At 37.0% G+C, this 16793-nt stretch overlaps 1 protein-coding gene across 2 annotated transcripts; it reads right to left on the reverse strand.

Moving 5' to 3' along the window:
• Positions 1-176: 176 nt before the first annotated feature.
• cep44 (centrosomal protein 44) lies at positions 177-16269 on the reverse strand. Of its 2 annotated transcripts, XM_007895945.2 has the most exons (10): positions 16213-16269; positions 14526-14673; positions 11038-11184; positions 8837-8929; positions 7370-7504; positions 5695-5904; positions 5265-5340; positions 2680-2810; positions 1943-1983; positions 177-843 (listed from the first exon to the last, which is right to left on the reverse strand). In XM_007895945.2, the coding sequence occupies exons 1-10, from the start codon at positions 16266-16268 to the stop codon at positions 795-797; spliced, it is 1086 nt and encodes a 361-aa protein (XP_007894136.2). In that variant the 5' UTR covers position 16269; the 3' UTR covers positions 177-794. The 2 variants fall into 2 exon arrangements, with proteins under 2 accessions (XP_007894136.2, XP_042198636.1); XM_042342702.1 differs by lacking the exons at positions 177-843; positions 1943-1983 and having other exon boundaries at positions 2742-2854.
• Between the last annotated feature and the right edge of the window lie 524 nt (positions 16270-16793).

The following is a 16793-nucleotide window of genomic DNA, read 5'->3' on the forward strand; positions in this document are numbered from 1 at the left end:
CCAATGGAGTCGGGCAAGAATGGAGGAGATGGGGTCACGGAGTTTGGTGCGGGAGAGGACACGGGCTGCAGAGTTCTGGATTATCTGCAGCCTGTGGAGGGAGGAGTTGGGAAGGCCGACAAGCAGGACATTTGCATAGTCGAGCCTGGAGATGATGAAGGTATGAACAAGAGTTTCAGTGGCCTGAGGGGTGAGGTAGTGGCGGAGATAGGCAATGTTGCAATCAATCAAGTTACAATCAAGTCCAGAGCTCATCTGTTTATTGCATAGAGACAACTGAAAGTTAAATTAATCTGCTCAAAGGTCATCCAAATTTTTTTACATGGGCATCAAATAAAAGATAATCTGAACTGGAAAAAATGTTTTAGATCCCAGGTAATTAATACAATGTACAGATTGTGATGATTTTGTACTTTGTATTCTGAAAATGTAACACTAGATGGTGCTGAAACTGCATAGCTGAACTATTACAGGAAAGTTGTACAAAAGGAAGAAAAATACCAAATTAATCTTTATTCAGGTCATATAATTTGTACAGGTTGAATCTAACTTGACACTGGTTTCACTTTGATCATTTTGAGTTGTTTGAAATTACCTCTATTAGTTTTGATTTACAGCATTTTTAAAGTATCATTAATTTGTTTGGTGAAGAAAAAGAACAATCAAAATGTCATAATATATACAATACAAACCTATATATATATATCATTATTTATCAACAGAAATACTTCAGCATAAATACATTAAGATCCATACAATGTTTTGGTGTCGCACCTTCACAATATTATGACAGTTTAAAGAGGATTTTCTGTACACTTCAACAAATCTGAAGTTTCTTCAATCCTGGAATTAAAAAAAAATCGATTAATACTACTTTATTAGAACATTTCTTCCAGGAACTGGCCATCATCATCCAACATATCATCCAAAAACTGAACACAAATTCCACTGGGAAACTGAGACCAGCAGAACGTACTTATTTGAAGCTTGGTATCCTCATACCAGGTTATTACCAAGGGATAAAAAGGTCATAAACATCTGAACTGAATTATGTGGTACAAGATTCCTGGGACTGGGTGATGCTGTGGCAAGACTGAGAATGTATTACACAGTTGCATGAGCAAGATACTAAAATATTGCGGTACAGAAATCTGTGCCATCAATTGGTAATAATTAGACACTACAGAAAGGGTGAGATTGTATTTAAATTTGAAAAGATTTAAAAGCAAAATGACAAAGAAATCACTTAGCAGTTAGCAACAAAAGCTTTCGGTCTCTAGGCCAGCTCAGTAACTTCTTCCACAGTAAGTCTATAATAATAATCCTTGCATTTGATATAGCGCTTTTCACGTCTTATAGTCATCTCAGAATATTCTGTAAAGTGAATTGACTGTATACTTGTGGGCAAAACGCAGGAGCCAATTGCGCACAGCAGTGTCCTACAAACAGTCGTGAATTGAAGTGACCAAATTTTTTTTGTTTTGTTTTGTATTCTTTGCTACAGAATGGGAACGCTCAATGACTCAGGTTACTATATTTACTTGATGAAGATTCAACAGATTACAATACTGCAACCACAGAATTTTATATATTCTTTTCACACAACAAAGGTTTTGAAATAACAGTCAGTGTGTATGATTCCCAAGATGACAAAAGCAGACTTTGCTAAATTGCTCCTATGGCTTATCTGAATATATCCTTCATTGACTCACTCAGAAACATAGAAAATACAGTAAGAAGGCCCAAGTCCGCTTTTCCTTTACCCCCTTTTCCTACAAGAATTGGTTGCTATCCAAACATACGTTTCTAAACAGCAAACAACGACAATACTCTTAGAAAATCGCTTACTGAATCTTTTCCTCATTTATAATTATGGGTAAAAGCACAAAATTGCATGCATGCAGCAGCTTCCAATTTAAACATCTAAGTAAAAAATACTTACATTTTGCTTATCCTATCCACCGTATGCTGCATTGCTTCTTTCTGTAAAATACAACATAAAATCATCCCAATGGAGAATTCCCTGAAGTGCCATTGAATTGTTAGGAGTTGCATGGTGACAAGATCAAAGGTGACATTGGCCAGCTCAATAGCTTTAGAAACCAGCTTTTGGTCAAAATCATTTTAATGAGGAGGAGGATTGTTGTCCCACTGCAGATGCTATTTAGAGTGGAATGGGACATCCAGAGCCCTGGGACGTCCTCCTGACGTGAAAGGCGCTATACAAATATAATTTGCTATTATTGAATGTCCCACAGTGTGATCACGTCACACACTACATTTTTTACCCCATTTTTTTAACAAAAACTATTCTGGCTTTAATATATTGATTAAAAAATAGGCTTAAAAGGCGGTTAATTTTAAATTCATATAAACTATTGTGAATGTATTTTTGTTTTTAAAAAAGTAGTAGCTTATTGTCTATATGGATCCAAGCACAAGGATAACTTCAATGATTGTCTTGTGAGCAAGGAACTGACAAAGCTGACAACTGAAAGAATGAGTTATTTTCAAAAAAAGTTAAACATAAAATATTTCTTTAAACAAATCAATATATCTGAATATTTAAATTATCATCAGCTCAATTTTTATAAAAATCTTGAATAAAACAATATTTAATGTTATTGCACTCTTGTGACCTTGAAAGAATGAAGAGAAACCTTCGTAAACTTTTCTTACCTTCGAGCTTTCTGTCAAACCTAGTAAATTGATGTTCATTGCCTTGGGTGATTCATCTGCTGATAGAAGCGAGGTGTAACCAGATGAATGATAGAGAATACTCTGTGGCGTCTCAACTCTTTTCTCTCCATCTGCAAAAAAATTCATGTTTTGTCTCCTTAGCCTTTCTCTACACCTACACAGGGTCACATAACAGGAATTGTTATGAAAAGTGCAAAGTAACAGTATAGTAGACATGGTTTAGAAATCCAAATGCTATAGCTGAACCTCACTAATAAATTTAAATTGCATCTTTTGCTAATATTTAAAGATCAAACTGGTTTGATTTTCCCTTCCCCCAACTCCAGACTGCATTGCTAAATGAGATTATCTGCAGAATTCCAGGTTTATCATCCCTTGAGCCAGTAATGACATATTACTGAAGTCTAAATCATTCCAATGGATGACAAGTTCTGCAATTCCTTGATGTGAAGAGGTCTACAGACTCAGTATTAAAAGCACATGAACATTATAATTTATGGACTATAAAATGAATCTTAAACATAATAAAGAGGGTGTGTCTAAGTGATACAGAAAGCTGGTTTAATCCTAAATCTGTACTGAGTTAATCAAGACAGTTAAGAAGGCCAAACCCTTAACTGTCCAGCTCCTTGGGACCTCCCTTCCTAGGTGATATGCACTATATAAATGTGATGTTGCTGTAGACTATATTAGATGAGATCTGGCATACAGCAACAACAACTTGCATTTATATAGCACCCTTCACACGGGGTAGCATCCTGGAGCGCATGAATGTATATTTGGATACGTGCGTTTGTGTGAATACTGCGAGAAGACAGCCACTACGCTCAACCATCCTATTCTACATGGTGGAAATGCACACAATTCACTGCTCAAGTTACAAGAAAAAGAATCGACATTTGCACAAAGGGCTGTCGACACAGAACATGTTTTAGGAGGAAGGACGACGTGGTGGAGAAAAATATACATAAAATGGCCAGTTAATATTTTGTATCACTGACTCATTAAAAAGAATTTAATTTTAAAATAACTGCCGTGCACAATTGGCTACCACATGGCACTCATAAAATACAGTCAATCCACTTCACAATATATTCTGCAAAGCGCTTCGAGACATTTCAACGATGCAATAAGGCGCTATATCAAATGCGAGGATTATTTATTATCTTCATATACTTGCTTGCGTGTTTACAACCTGAGCAAGATTGAGCAAATCTTAGGAATTTGAAGAAAGTTAATTTGAAAAGTCTTCAACATAAATATTTCTTAATGGCTATTGTCACAGCCGTTACAGAGGATATAATTTCGTTGTTTGTTGCACACTGCATCTTTTTTATTGAAAATATATATCATTAAAGGTGTATAGTTAAAGGTGTACTGTTCTATCCTGGTGGTTGGGGGTGATAAACTCAAAATTATAACAGGGTGTTTAAAAATAGCCACCAGTCAGCGCTTCTGGATTGTGAATTCACTTCCTGTACAAAATAACATCAGTAGACATGTGCAGTACACAGGATGTGACATCAACGGTACTTCCTGCGCATAGTGCACTCGCACACTATGAACACCCACATTGAAATACAGCACCAATTAAGAAACAGAATCTAAGTAATATAAAAAAAGATGTATACTGTTCAACAAACCAAGTAAACAAAGAGATAATCATGGACTCTCTAAAATCATGCATTATTTCTTAATTTCTCCTTACTGTTTTTGGAATTTGTATCTAGATAAATAATAAAATAATAATCCTTGTATTTGATATAACGCTTTTCACGTCTTCTAGATGTCTCAAAGCGCTTCACAGAATATGCTATAAAGTGAATTGATTGTACAGTTGTGGACGAAATGCAGCAGCCAATTGGGCACAGCAATGTCCCACAAATAGTCATGGATTGAAAATGACCAATTTTTTTTTTTTTTTTTGCTTTGGAGGGATTATTATTAGGCTTGTGGAGTAAGGAATAAATACATTTCCTCAAATACATTTTTAGATAAATAAATGTAATTGCTCTGAGACTTTGCCCTGCACGAAGAGCACTATATAAATACAAGATATTTCCTAACAATTCACATTCTGTCCTTTTTACAAGTCTTGCTATATACAACACAAAATTACATTTGTATAGCACCTTTCATGTCAGGAGGACGTCCCAAGGTGCTGGACAATCAGGAATTTGGACCCGAGCTGAGGGTCAGGATCGGGGAGGGTGGACAAAGCTGCGGTCGAAGAGGGGGGTTTTGAGACGTGCCTTGAACGAGGCAAGGGAGGGAGGCAAAGGGATTGGGGGATGGAGTTCCAAAGAGTGGGGGCAGAAAGGCTGAAGATCCGAACGCCGATGGTCAGGCAGGCCAGGTGGGGGTCATGGAGCAGGCCACAGCCTGCTTAACGGACGGAGCGGACAGGTTGATATCGAAAAATATATGGAATAATACTCAGTCCAATGGGTCAATATGCCACTACCGCTTTCAATTCAATCTCTGGGAGATACAAAAGAGTCACTCTAGACTTCCCATGGCAACAGCATTGTTGTGACAGCTTTTGGCTTTTGCGCTAGATTTACCTGTAAAATTATGGTTCGCCATGCTGCTGGAAGAACATTCTTCATTCGTGACAGGGAAATCAGAAGAATAAGTGCTCTAGAGATAAAAATAAAATGATTCACTGTTGAAACATTTTTCTTCTTGTGGTTCACTTCTGCTTTCAAACTTTGTTGTAAAATAACTTCAAATTCATTTCAATTCTTTTTTCCTTTTGAATGGCTCAACTAATTACTTTGAAATAAGAACAGGAATAGACCATTTAATTCATCAAGTCTATTGACCATTTTATTACATCCTAGCTTTTGCATTTATGATCTTCTGCGCCAGTGCATTCCACATTTTCAAATCTTTTATGTAAAGAAACGTTTTTTGATCTCAATAAAGATACTTTTCAAATAAGAAAACAGACTCCAGCATTTCCTTAAGTCATTAAAAAGAATTTCAACTTGCCTTTTTTGAACGGAGCATCAGCTCAGTTTCTAACAGAATAACACGGCTCATCAGATTGTTCCAGTCCTTCTCATCTATGATCACCTTTCCTTCTGTTTCACGTTCTAAAGTCTGCAACTTACTTTGTACCACATCCAGTACCTTGAGCTTCTCTTGGCATTCAGCAATCTGACACTTCAGCATTTCAATCTCTGAATGGCAGTTTGATTCCTGTGACAATCAGTTCAGAAAGAGATACCAAATTTAACAAAACAATTATGACAATAGTTTTGTTTAATAGAAGCAATGGGTCAAGTCCATCTGCAGTTGAAGTCTGAACTCCTCTACTTCCCCCATCAGGCATCTGAATACAATCAGAATCATTTAAATTATATCACAAAATACAATTGAACCTGGTATAAGGTAGCAACTGGGGTTCATTAAATCACAACCAGCCTTATAACAGAGACACGATAGTTGGTCAGCGCAACTGTCGTGCACATCAGAAAAAATATATAATAGCAGATTTCAACATAACTACTGCCTCTACAATAGGTGCCGTCCTTTAACAAGTTCTATCAAGTTACGGAAAGAGCATGTTAAGCAAAAATTATAGAAAATTGCAAGATAAATGTAATTGACTAACCACTTCATACTTGAAATCATATCCATAGACATGTCATGCCACTTTTTCAATAAATACGGATTGTGTTGAAGCATTCACAAAGTTGTAAAATTTTAGCTTTATTGAGTTTCACTGATGAATTCCTGTTTTATTAGAGGTAAATATCTCAATGTGTATGACAGTTGCACTGACCAACCATAGTGTCTCTGTTATAAGGCTGGTTGTGATTTAATGAACCCCAATTTCTACCTTATAACCAGGTTCAATTGTATTTTGTGATACAAGTCCTGTAGCTCAGTGGTTAGAGCACCCGCCTTGCAAGTGAGACACCAGGGTTCAATTCCAGGCAGGGTGAAACTTTGGGCAAGTTTCCTTACTCCACACACCTGATAATAATCCCTCCAGAACAAAAAACAATAATACATTGGTTATTTTCAATCCACGCCTGTTTGTGAGTCACTGCTGTGCGCAATTGGCTGCCGCGGTTTGCCCACAAATATACAGTCAATTCACTTTACAGCATTCCATATTCTGTGAAGCTCTTTGAGACGTCTAGAAGATGTGAAAAGCACTATATCAAATGCAAGGATTATTAAATAGACTAGGACCATAGAATCTTACAGCATAAAGGCCACTTGACCCATCATGTTTGTACTGGCGGTTTGAAAGCCATCGCCATTTGGTCCTAATTATCAGTCTTTTCCTCATACCCCTGCAAATTAGTCCTTTTTAAATATTTAACATAGAGAGCTATGAGAACATGCTCCTGCTCCCTCAATTTCTTGTATTTTTTAATGAACATTATACAATGTGCATATTCACTTCTCAACATGGAGAAAATTCAGAGTTAATACTACCTATGTGTATAAACATACACACACACACAATGTATAATATATAACCAAGGTTCATTGTAATTGTTGTGTGCTAAATGGGTACAAAGCATTGTATCTTATGTATAAAAACATCAAGCAATTTAAAACAGGATTTAAAAAAAAAGTTCTAAACAGAATGTAATGAAACGTTTCACTGTGAAAGAAAAGATTACCTACCAAGAGTCTAAAAACTTACTTCACATTTGCAAGTAGTTTCTTTGATGAATTCATTCAAATTCACAGAATTGTCTTCAGTAACCTCAATTTCAGGACTGCATAAATTGGTTTGCAAAGCTTCATTGCCTAAATGTCGTTCTACCAACGGTTTTATCTAAATACAAATTCAAAGCATTATTCTCTGCTTTTTATAATTACATGACATCATGGTGATATTCCTCAATGCATAGGTAAAAGTATCTGAGCTGTGAGCAAAAAGATTGCGAAAATGCTCTCTAGGACAACCCTGGTAATTTCTATCAACCCAGTGAGCTGAAACTTGCACTTGCTAAATGTCAAATGACCAACTGGTGACTATTTTCCTGGGGAAGGAGGGTACGCGAGGGTCTCCTTGGGGGTGAACTAGCTTCAGGATGGTGTGCTTCACAACAGAATATCAAAAATTAAGTCAATCTTCTGTGGTAGCCTCAGTCATATCGTTCCTAAGGCAGCAGGTCTAGCTATGATTTTAACTAGTTAGACTTCATCAATACACTCATAGATCCCCAAATCTTGGCTCAAACCAACTTGCACCTTTAAACCTTACATCCACGTTCTTATTAGCTCTGTTTTCCCTTACCTCTGCAATGTGGCCCGGCGCTGCCACTACATCTCCTACATTTACTGAGACCCTCATCACCTCCAGACTTGATTACTCGAATGCCTGGCTCACCTGACTCCACAGCTTCTCCCCACGTAAGCTGAAGACAACACAATACACTTCACATTTATATAGCGCCTTTCACATCAGCAGAATATCCCATGGCACATAAACCACTCAGAACTCTGCAGTCCATGTCGTCTCCCACATCAGGTTCAGATAGCTGATCACCCCACCCTCACTAGGCTCTACTGGCTCCCCATCTCCGTGGCCCGGCCCCATAATACTTACGCAGCCTCCTAGAACCCTATTGCTCCAGCCGCTCAGCAAAGATCAGGCTGCTTCACACCCCCTGCGCTCTGGAACTCTGTCCCAGAATCCCTCCTCCTTGCAGAATCCCTCCCTCTCACACCTTAAGGCTTATCAAATTCCATTTAACAACCTTTCTGTTCAATTGTACTTTCATCTACTTTCCCTTAACCTCCTCTCCTCCCCCGCCCCCACCCCACTCCCATATACAGGCAGAAGACAATAACTTTTTTTAACCTGGTTTTCATTAATTAATTGATAACAAATAGTTGATAAATAACTGATACCTGTCCCCTCCCTTGCCTCCTTTAAAGTCCATCTCAAGACCTGCATTGACCTTCAAGACGCCCTGGGACGTCCTCCCAATGTGAAAGGTGCTATATAAATGCAATTTGTTGATGTTGATAATTACTAGTTTTTTGATAAAAAAAATTCCTCTGAATTTCATTTATTAAATCTATGAGTTTAGATACAGGCTAAAGTTCAGGCATAACATAGTATAATGTCATGCTATACAGAGCAGACTCTGCTACTTACCGTAACATTTTGTTCAGGTGGTACAACTTTGGGAAGTAATCCTTCACTCTTTGGCTTTATAAAATGTGTTTTTTTCTTTGGTTGTAACTTGATCTAAAAATTAGAAAACATTTCTTTTCTACAGCTCATCAATTCTTGGTACATTGCTATTCATCAGCTTCACAAGCTGTTCTCCTCACAATTAAATGGCTACTTATATCTAAACCTCAATTTTTTCTATGCCCTTTTATAGAACAATGACAATCTATTTTTCCAGTTCCTCAAAGAAGATTTCTTCATTCATCAATGAAGTCTAACCAATAGCTGCTACTTCTTATCTTTGATGGGTCTACTCTGAGCTCCTATCTCCTACAACATTTCTTAGCTTTAAAAGCTCCATTGATCTCAAATGGAATTTTTGAATCTTCTCTATTGGTGTCCCCTTTCATACAACTCAATAAAGCCCAGGTATGTCCAAGATTAAATTTTCACTCTGATATCTAGGGAGGGTCTTCTAATGCTCCTTCTTACTCGAACAGAATGCAAGAAAAGTTCGCTGTCTGCTTGGTGATCCTACTCTCATTTCCACACTCTTATATTCTCTCACTTTCAATATTTGCTTACATCTCTATTGCATTCTTCCTACAAGTCACAAACACACAGGCAAGCACTTAACAGTGCAAACAATTTGTTTTCAACAGATAACTAGGCAGGAGGAATTTAGATAACATTAGGCAAATAATAGTTCAATATAACAAAGTGTGAAGTAAGACACTTTGGAATGAAGAATGAATCCATCATTATAAATGTGGAAGCACTGGGGCATAGCTGAACAAATGGGTTTAGTGGTCCAGGAAAGCATTAATGTTACTGGTGCCTTGTGATGGTAATAATGACCTTGAGGAAGACTCCAACAAGGAATCTCATGTATGTCATCCCAACTTGCAAGACCTCGGCTCCGACTTAAGATGGCTTGGAGGCAGATTTTGGGAGTTAATATGACATGAATGGGTTCCCTGCTGGAGATGCAGTTTACATTATGAAGTGCTTTATCTAGCGGGAAGGACCAAGTAACACAAACACTTATAGAAGAAATTATTTTTTAGCCACATTGAGTTATGGTCAGAATTGTTCCAGAAAGCTCTCTGACTTCTAAGCTGCTGTTGAATTAAGTTTTAATTTTGCATTTAGTATTTGAATAATTTTTTTTTCAATCTGCACTTAACCCTGCTGCACATGGATGCAATTTACTGAATGCATTACAGATGCTAAACTTCAACAACTACACAAACAAAACTGGATAGCAGGTTTATTTCTGAAACCCAAATATTACAATTGGGATATTAACTGCAATCATTTGTATTTCTTTACAAATTTCAAACAGGTTAAAGAAATGAATATTAGTTGATTTACATTTCCGATAGGATCTTCAAGCCTACAAACATCTCAGAAAGCCAAATGAATCTAGCAAGACTTAGGATGCTGTTCCATGAATTAACCAGCAGAAGGTGCACTTACTTTGTGGAAAAGAAATGTTGGCCGGCCAAGAACTGGTAAGCCACTATTATACACATCAAGTAAGAGGCGTACTAAACTGATATAGTTACTCACCTCAGTGCCTCAGGGGTGGTAACTAATTTCAGTTAACCTATTTTTCTGTACAATCAGTTATCTTGTCCAGCAATTTTTACTCATCAGCAATGTACAAAATTCACACAAAATTAAAATGAAATTTGGTGATGGAAATATAACTTTGTGGGACAATGCTGTACGCAAATTGGGCTGCCAGGTTTGCCAACAACACACAAAGTCACCTCACTTTACAGTAAAATCCTGTTAATCCTCTTGACGTAAAAGGCACTATATTAATGTAAGGCTTTTTTATTAATATAAATTTAACATCCATTATTAGTGTACCATTGAATTATTTTTGAGTTCACAGTTTGCATAGTAAAAGGTTAGAAAAATTGACAACTAAGAGGTTAAAGAATCTCTGCAGATACCACAACAGGTTAAGAAGACATGTTACACATTGCAATTTATCAGTCTAAAGACTTTCTGTTTAGTAGAACATTTTATTGCATTACTCTTTTCCTATATTTGATAAACAGTAATATGAAAAGCCTTCCAAATGCCTCGGCCTGATTATAATCTTGTAATCACTCTCAGATAGGCTTCACTATGGATGAAATATAAGGATTTAAATGATTATGAACAAATACCTTGTTGAAACCGTCCATTTCCTTGTGTCGGTTTGTCACAATATTGATTATATCACACAAAATCTGTATCTTTCGTTCTGCAAACCCACAATGTAGAAATTGGTCCTTTGAGAGCACTGGTTTATACTGGAACTGGTCTCGTAGTACCTAGTAAATAAACATTAAGAAAAGGCAATATTACAATCTAAAGATAAGCACTTGACCAGGAAAGATTCTACTAAAATTAGAATATCTACATTTAATGCACATAATAATAATATTATTATTAATGCACATATTTCTTATTTTAAATATAGAAGAACCTAACGAATGAAATAACTATTTTGAACTTAATCTATTTATTTACATCAATCCGGAAAAGACTACACCACGGATGATTAACAGATGGTATAGGGTACCAGGTGGTATGGTTGAGGCAAAGACACCTGACTCACTTAAGAAACAGTTTCCTATGTAATGGGAATACAATAAGGTTAATATTCTGGAAAGATGAGAACTAGTTGCTGTGCACTGTTGGAGAGGAATAAATCAGGTTAAGTATAATCCCAATGCATATTTCACGCCAATTATAAAATGATGCCAATACTGTACTATGCCTATGTAAAGTAATGCTATGTTGTAACAAATGCAGGTTTCATTTTATGAAACTGTGGAAATTGCTCACTGTGTTTGTACAAGTCATAGCACTCAATGTTGTACATGTTGAATATTAGACTAGTAAGAGGTTGTTAAAGATGGCATCAACAATAATCTAAAACTACTTGTAAATGAATAAAAGTATTTCTGAGATCTATTTTTAAAAGCTCTTAGTATGAGTCCAACATATTCAGTTCAGTATACACACACATAAGCACAATGGGACGTAAATGCACACAAGAAAGACAAACATCTTTCCCAATTTTCTGTGATTTTGAGAATTCTGACAAAAACTGTCTGTGCCTGTAACCCTTCACAAATGAAAGTCTAAAAGCTTTTACTTGTGGAAGCATAATTTTATCATTTGATATTGAGGCCATGAATGACTCAAAGTTAAAAGCACCCAGTATCTCATGATTTGAGTATATTTTGACAAATTTGTCTGTAAAACCCTGAAAAACGACTTTGCCAATAAGGGATAAAGGCAATAGCCTGTGTAAACGTATTCAAGTTAAACAAGCCTCAGACTTGGATACTCATAAGAGCACTCTGTTCTGAAACAGCGCACATTAGTAATCAAAAGAAAAACATGTGTGTTCAGTTTAACTCAGACACATATAACCTTTAAGAGATGAAAGTTTGCTCGTCTCCATTAACAATGTTAATTTTACTAAAATCCTCAGTGCTAAATGATCCCAATTTTCAGACATAACATTTAAACATAGAACTATTTTGGACAGATAGTGTTATTTGAAAAAANTAACTCAGTGCCAAGTTACACTACAGTTCCTAAATGCTTTAAAAATATGCACAAATGTTGGATGGAGTACCTTAGGTCACTTCTGAAGCTCACTGCTAAATTCCAATGATGGGGTAACATAAAAAATATCTAGTTTCTACTTCCACAACACTTCACATTTATTATTTTTTCTACGCAAAGCTGTAAATAACCTCCTTTCAACTTAAACATTAATATCCCAAACCGTAATATCCATTTGCTCTACCTTCCCTCACACCCAGATGCAGTCCCTCCACAAAAAAAATGCTGTACAATAAATTAAAATCAAAGTAAAGCTGGTAGTGCAAAAAATAATAAATAATCTGATTCCTCAGATTGAGAAATAAATTGTTCTGCCAGCCCCCCAAAATACCTTTTATCATCAGGTTCTCCCTCCTTTCCCCCAAATCCCTTCAGCACAGGCTTTTTCCCCCTTTTTGCACCTTATATATTAAAATTTAAAGTCAATTTCACATTGGCTGAAGCATAAAATGCAATCTAAATGTCGCTGCTCACTAATGAGTGAATTTTAGGCTTCAGGGAGTTCAGCGAAACGATTTGTATTCAAGGCAGTTTTGCCAGGTGAGCGATTTCAACTGCTGCAGTTTGCCTCTGTAGAAGACTTCTATTGAAAGAAATCCTTAAAATTTCTTGTCAGGTCCATCTGTTAAAAGAGATTTGTGTATGTCCAGAGATCTACTCAGTGACAGTAACAGTGGTTTCTGAACAGGGAAATATAACTATGCTTTACTACTCCCTCCTAATCGCTGAAAGTGAGTTCAAATATTAAGGGAGGATAAGTTGATTATCCAGCAGCATGAATAAGGAACCATAATTTCCTACATCCAAAGTGCATTCTTGACATCTCCCCCATTTTCCCTTGCAGCTGAAATCAATTTGTTCCAAGTTGACATACACATTCTCTCATTGGGAGGGAGTTGAACATCAATAAGGTCTCTTTGCCACTCAAATGGTGTCATGGGATCTTTAATGTCTACCTGAACTAACAGGGGGGACTTTGACATCCAAAGGATGGCACCCACAGGAATGCACCAATCCCCCAGCACTGTATTAGTGTCTAGAACACGAGTCCCAACCTGGGGCTTGAATCCAAAATCTTGTGACCAGAGATGAACATGCTACCAACTCATCCAGGCTAACACATTGGAGAGGGAGCAAAGGAGATTTTCCGGGATGGTACCAGGAATGAGGGACTTCAGTTACGAGGAGAGGATAGAGAAGCTAGGGCTATTCTAATAGAAGTTTTCAAAATTAAGAGGGTATTCGATAGGGTGAACAAGGAGAAATTATTTCCACTGGTGGGTGGGTCAGTAACCCAAGGGAACCAATTTAAAATAGTTGTCAAAGGAAACAGAGGGGAGGTGAGGAGAAATTGTTTCACACAGTGAGTTGTTCGGATCTGGAATGCATTGCCTGACAGGGTGGTGGAAGCCGATCCGATAACAACTTTTAAGAGAAGTAGATAATTATTTGCGGAGGACACGTTTGCAGGGCTATGGGGAGAGTGCGGGGGAGTGGGATTGAATTGGATAGTTCTTTTCAAAGAGCCAGCACAGACACGATGGGCCAAATGGCCTCCTTCTGTGCTATATAATTCTATGATTCTAAGACCTGTCAACAAAATGAGATATACTGTATCTGTCTGTCTTTGGGTAGAGCTGTGCAACTCTGAGGGATCAGAGTTGCACAGCACTCATCCTGCCTCTAAGCACTCTGGAACGCCACCCGGCGTGAAGGGCGCTATATAAATGTAAGTTGTTGTTGTATCAGGATGCTCGTCTTTTTCACAAATAATCCATCAATGTATCCCTAATTATGAATGTCTATAGACACACGACTCAGCTGCTGAAATTGAATTAAAGGAATGCTTTCATTCTTGTGCACCCCTATCTCCATTCCACACCACCAATTCTTAAAACTGGAGATGTGTGACAATTTAATAATAATCACAATTTGATTATTAGTGACGACAAAAAATTAAATTAAAAAGTAGCAGTTCTTTATCAATTTAGAATTTCAATAATTGAATGGGCAAACCATCAAAAAAATGTACCTTATAAACAGCTTCAATAAATCGCAGGTCATTTTTTCCTGCAAGTTCCACTCCATTTGCCACAAGCTGCTCAGTCAAATGAGTGGAGTAAGAAGTGAAGGCGTAGTTCATGATTGGTAGAAAAGCTGTCGCATCACCCTTAGCGAGCCTGCAAATAAAAGGTCTTGAGTAAACAATTCATACTTTTTCGTACCTCCATAAACTGTAACTGACATTTATATATCTATATATAACTATGTTACAACCTAAAAGCACTTAACACTCTTCAAACTAATCTCAATGAACACAGTAGACTACCCTGATCGTAACAGTCTAATTGTTCATAGTTCTATTCAGCGATGACAATTTATGGGATGAACCTACTGCCATTGATTTTATCTGTACTATGAAATCTCTCACTTGATACTGATGCGCACACATGCCAAATAATTTTGAGCCTTATAGTACAAAATATTCAGATCCCATGAAAACCTACTCAGTTCACTTCTAATTCATGATCAGCACTAAATGTGAGCCCAAATGCACATCTCCATTTACTCCTTCTATCTCTAATGTATAGGACCATATAAAAAAAACCAATTGGCAACATTTTATTTTGTTGAATATTCTGTTTACTTACAGATTGCCAAATATAAAGAATTGTTATGCCAAATTACTAAAATTTGATTTGCTAACCTCAGCACTACACTGAATTGGTTACACAGAATTTCATTAATGGATTCCTCAGTGTTGCACTGCAATCAGAATAGTAATGGATCTCAGAAAGACCACGTTATTTGTAATCTAAAGTGGATCTTTGAGATTGAAGTGTTCCCTCTTGCCAATATTGAATTTTTAATCTTTTTTTATTATTTATGTCAACAAAACCCGAGAGCTCAGTTTGTTGCCAAGGACTTTGGAGCTGAAATTTCAGTTTTGAAGAGTAATCTTGCACAATTGGTATGGATGGCTACCTTCATCCCAACGTTAATTTCAATATCTTTCCACTCACAATGCCCTCCATTGTTAAAGCTTATTGAGTTTTTTCTGAGCCATAGCTAAATGCTTCAAGATAAAGCAGCAGTTCTGATTTACTCTGAAGTAGGACTAATCTATTCACTGGTCTCAACTCAAATACAAATGGTCCTGGACAACAGATAAGACATCTAGATCTCAGTTTATCAATACCTGTACATTGTACTGATATGTAGATATTTAGTCTTTTTGATTTACATGTCAAGGGCACAAATTCAAGAAGTGGCCTAAGTTTAAGATGAGGCACTGTAATACAATGCAAGGATTACCATTATTATTATCACATAAAGGGAAGGTTAAAGATATATATACACATACACACACAAAAAAAATGCATGGCATGTGAAATTCTCTAAATATTAAAGCGAATGGGAGAAAAGCTGGAGAATTAGATACAATTGGTTTATGTAGAGAAAAACACCAGCACAGAATAGCTTGAAGGGTTGAATGGCCAGCTTTTGAGCTGGAGTATTCTGTGAGTTTAAATCGGACATCTACTAAACTTCTGGGAAACAAACTTCAACATTTTTATTCAAGTGCATATAGCTTTCAAAATCCATGTATTCTAACAGAAAATATATGCTTGAGACTAACTAGCTTCCCCAAATCACTACAAATTTGCTTCTCATTGACAGTGAAGCATTCTTTACTGTCTGATTTATTTTATAATCACATTTTTTTCCATAGGCGCATCATTAACCAGCACTTAGCTGCCATTGGCAAGGCCATTCCCACTCAGGAAATTTCTGAACATTTCCCTTCATCTTGTGCCGTATGGAACAATTCATGAAGCATCCCTGGGGAAAGTCAGACCTCTGGAGTTCCAGTCATCTATCAAAGATTGTTCACTGTGAAGGAATTGAGGAGCTTAGGAACAGAAATGAATCAAGAAGAAAAAAAATAGGATTAGTTTTTTTTAAGATCAGTTTACTCAGCTAGCTATTAAGTTTGGACTGCTGTTATGTATAGCTTTTCAAAATCCTGTACTAGTAAGTGCACAACAACGGTAGTTTTATGTTGCGAGCATTCTTCCTCAATTCCCTAAATGTGTTAAAAACACACTGCATGATATGTATTACCCAATGACTGAATACCACAGAAAATGTAGGCACGACAGCCCAACTCCCGGCTTGTCGGCCTTCCCAACTCTTCCCTCCACAAGCTGCAGATCATCCAGAACTCTGAGGCTCGTGTCCTCTCCTGCACCAGGCTCCGTGACCCTATCACCATCACCCAGAGGACAGAGTTCAAAAT

This window comes from Callorhinchus milii, unplaced genomic scaffold, assembly GCF_018977255.1.
Source record: "Callorhinchus milii isolate IMCB2004 unplaced genomic scaffold, IMCB_Cmil_1.0 Scaffold1, whole genome shotgun sequence".
Taxonomy (NCBI): domain Eukaryota; kingdom Metazoa; phylum Chordata; class Chondrichthyes; order Chimaeriformes; family Callorhinchidae; genus Callorhinchus; species Callorhinchus milii.

Bases quoted from the DNA above. Each gene is read 5' to 3' on its own strand.
- cep44 (XM_007895945.2), bottom strand. From the start codon at position 16,268: ATGGCCTTGCCAATGGCAGCTAAGTGCTGGTTAATGATGCGCCTATGG. The intron at 5,905-7,369 runs GTAAGTTTTTAG...TGATTGTCACAG, and splicing joins AAACTACTTGCAAATGTGAA to GAATCAAACTGCCATTCAGA. The intron at 844-1,942 runs GTAAGTATTTTT...TTTTAATTCCAG, and splicing joins GTGGATAGGATAAGCAAAAT to GATTGAAGAAACTTCAGATT.